Raw genomic sequence first — 2,307 nt, 5'->3', positions numbered from 1 at the left:
AGCAGAACCGAGTGTTTCCTGTCTGATGCGTGTGTTTTCGCTGCAGGATGGCGTCTCCCTTCAAGATCCCCAAGAAGAAGAATCAGGTGGCCGGCTGTGACTCCGCCCACCAGTCCCCGCTGTCCCGCCTCCAGAGCCCCGCCCCTCCAGTTAAGGTGGTATCACCAGCTTCTGCACCTGTTACTCCATTTAAGGCGGTAAAACTCTGCTGTAAGCCTCTCTGGCTCAGTCGTGGGGTCCTTTAAGGTGGTATTACTGGTCCTTCAACATCTGTAGAAGTGGGTTTGTTATGTAATTGGCTCATTTAAGGTGGTATGGTGCGATGCTCTCATTAAGGTGGGACTGATGAAGTTCATGTTTGTAATGTTTCACTGCCATGTATGTGGTTGATTTAAGGTGGTATTGCTGATTGAGATTGAGTTAGTAAATCACAGGAACTGTAAGGTGGTCTGCCTCTGTTAAGGTGGTATTCTTGGACCTGTTGGTCCTTTCCGATATGGAAGGATGTGCTCATTTATTTAAGGTGGTATCATGTATTGTTCTATTTCATCTGGTTGTATAAATGTAGGTTTTTTTAAGGTGGTCTGTCCAACCCATTCAGCCAGTCATTTAAGGTGGCACGCCTCCTGCTGGGTCTTGTTAAGGCGGTCCATTTCAGTGTGTTTGTTCATCGTATGGTTTGTTGTGAGCAGGGCTACGGGGATCGGTCCGGCAGAGGCGGCGCCGACAAGAGGCATGCTGGGAGTGCTGTGGGCGACTCCACAGACAGACAGAGGTCAGTGCAGCGCCCCCCGCAGGCCGCAGCCTCCACTAACCGCACGTTGACCACACTAAAGCGGCCGTTTGTTCAGCCCCTGTAGGCCGCTGTTCCAGAACGTGGTGAAGACGCTGCTGGGACTCAAGGCCTCAGCGGCCAATCACAGGCCACCAGGGAGCCGCGGCGGCCAATCGCAGCAGAGACAGACGGCCGAGTCGTCGACCTGTTTGTCCAACAGGTGAGTTCAAGAGTTTCACAGAAATCTGAAGAGTTTCTGACAGACGAGGTTTTGGTCCAGACGTCTGAGGAACATGAAGGTTTGTTCTGTTCACAGGACTCAGATGTTTATGCTTCACTGAGTTTTCATCATGTTCTGATTTGTGACGAGTTTTCTAGATATTAATTTGCTCTCATTGTTTTGATGCAGTTATTCAGAGTTAAAGTTTCTAATTATTGCTTTAATTGAGATTTTACTGATATTGTTCTACAGCCTGAATGGCTGCCACAGGGACAAGATTTACTCATTTAAAAGTGATTTTCACAGTTTTTCTAAAAGGAATGAGACGAATGTTCCTCCAAGATTTTGCAGAAATGTGTTGTGTCCTGTTGTTTTTACCGGCTCTCAGATGTCGTGTCGTCCTCAGATGTGTTCATCCCCTCCCAGAACAGGCAGAAGTCCAGTAACCAGACACAGAACAATGCACACAGGGACATTCCACATGTCTGCTGCCATGTCAGGAATCTTTTTAAGGTGGTATTGCTGCTGCAGTTTGCATATTTTACGCTGCTGTTCTCTGTTCGTCCAGCAGATGGCGCCCAAAGAGAGCGTCTGACCGCCTGCTGCAGCCGGACGCCGCCTCAGCTCACCTGTCTCCACCACAGAAGAAGAGAAGCGTGCAGTCTTCAGGTGAGCGCCGCTGTTCGCGCACATCTGAGCAGAAATAACAGAAGAAGAAACGCTCTTGTTCTCTGGCGTTCCTGTGCAGGGCCTCGGCCTCCCAGAGTCTCGGTGCCGCCGGGAGACGCTCTGGACTCGCTGGCCGAGCTGCGGGCCGAGGTGCATGCTGGGAGTCTGAGTCCTTCACCGCCAGGACGCAACAGATGGAGGACGGCCAAGTGGAGCGGAGACGCCGCTGACGCCAAGGAACAGGTCAGAGGTCACCTTCACAATAAAGGTCAAAGCCCTGAGATTACAGCCAGAAACGGATTTCATATCATAGCTGGGATATTTTCAGAATAAAGGCACCATATCTTCTAGATAATGAAAAACGATGTGTTTTCAGACTGAAGTCGTAAAAATGTTGAGAAAAGTCATAAAAGCAATTTCTCAACAAAGTCATAGTTTCAGTATAAAGTAAAACGTGCTTTATAAAGTGAAAGCTAAATAAAAAAACCTTCAGGAACACCTCTGAAAGGAGGAAGTATTTTTAGAATGAAGTGGTTTGTTTTCAGAATAAAGCTGTTACTCACTATATTATAGGACACAGTGAACTCACCTCAGGAGCAGCAGGAGTAGGAGTGCTTTTATTGTGAAGCCTCATGTCTGACCC

At 48.5% G+C, this 2,307-nt stretch overlaps 1 protein-coding gene across 1 annotated transcript in view; it reads left to right on the top strand.

The window, feature by feature from the left end:
• LOC103366556 (sentrin-specific protease 7-like) overlaps positions 1–2,307 on the top strand; it is an 18,938-nt gene that overhangs the window by 2,687 nt on the left and 13,944 nt on the right. Inside the window, 5 exon segments of the mRNA XM_008294324.1 lie at positions 47–155; positions 693–775; positions 852–995; positions 1,567–1,664; positions 1,744–1,907. Coding sequence (XP_008292546.1) covers positions 48–155; positions 693–775; positions 852–995; positions 1,567–1,664; positions 1,744–1,907 — 597 coding nt within the window. The 5' untranslated portion in view covers position 47.

This window comes from Stegastes partitus, unplaced genomic scaffold (genome assembly GCF_000690725.1).
Source record: "Stegastes partitus isolate 25-593 unplaced genomic scaffold, Stegastes_partitus-1.0.2 Scaffold954, whole genome shotgun sequence".
NCBI classification, from domain to species: domain Eukaryota; kingdom Metazoa; phylum Chordata; class Actinopteri; family Pomacentridae; genus Stegastes; species Stegastes partitus.
This window is presented reverse-complemented; position numbering and strand designations above follow the sequence as displayed.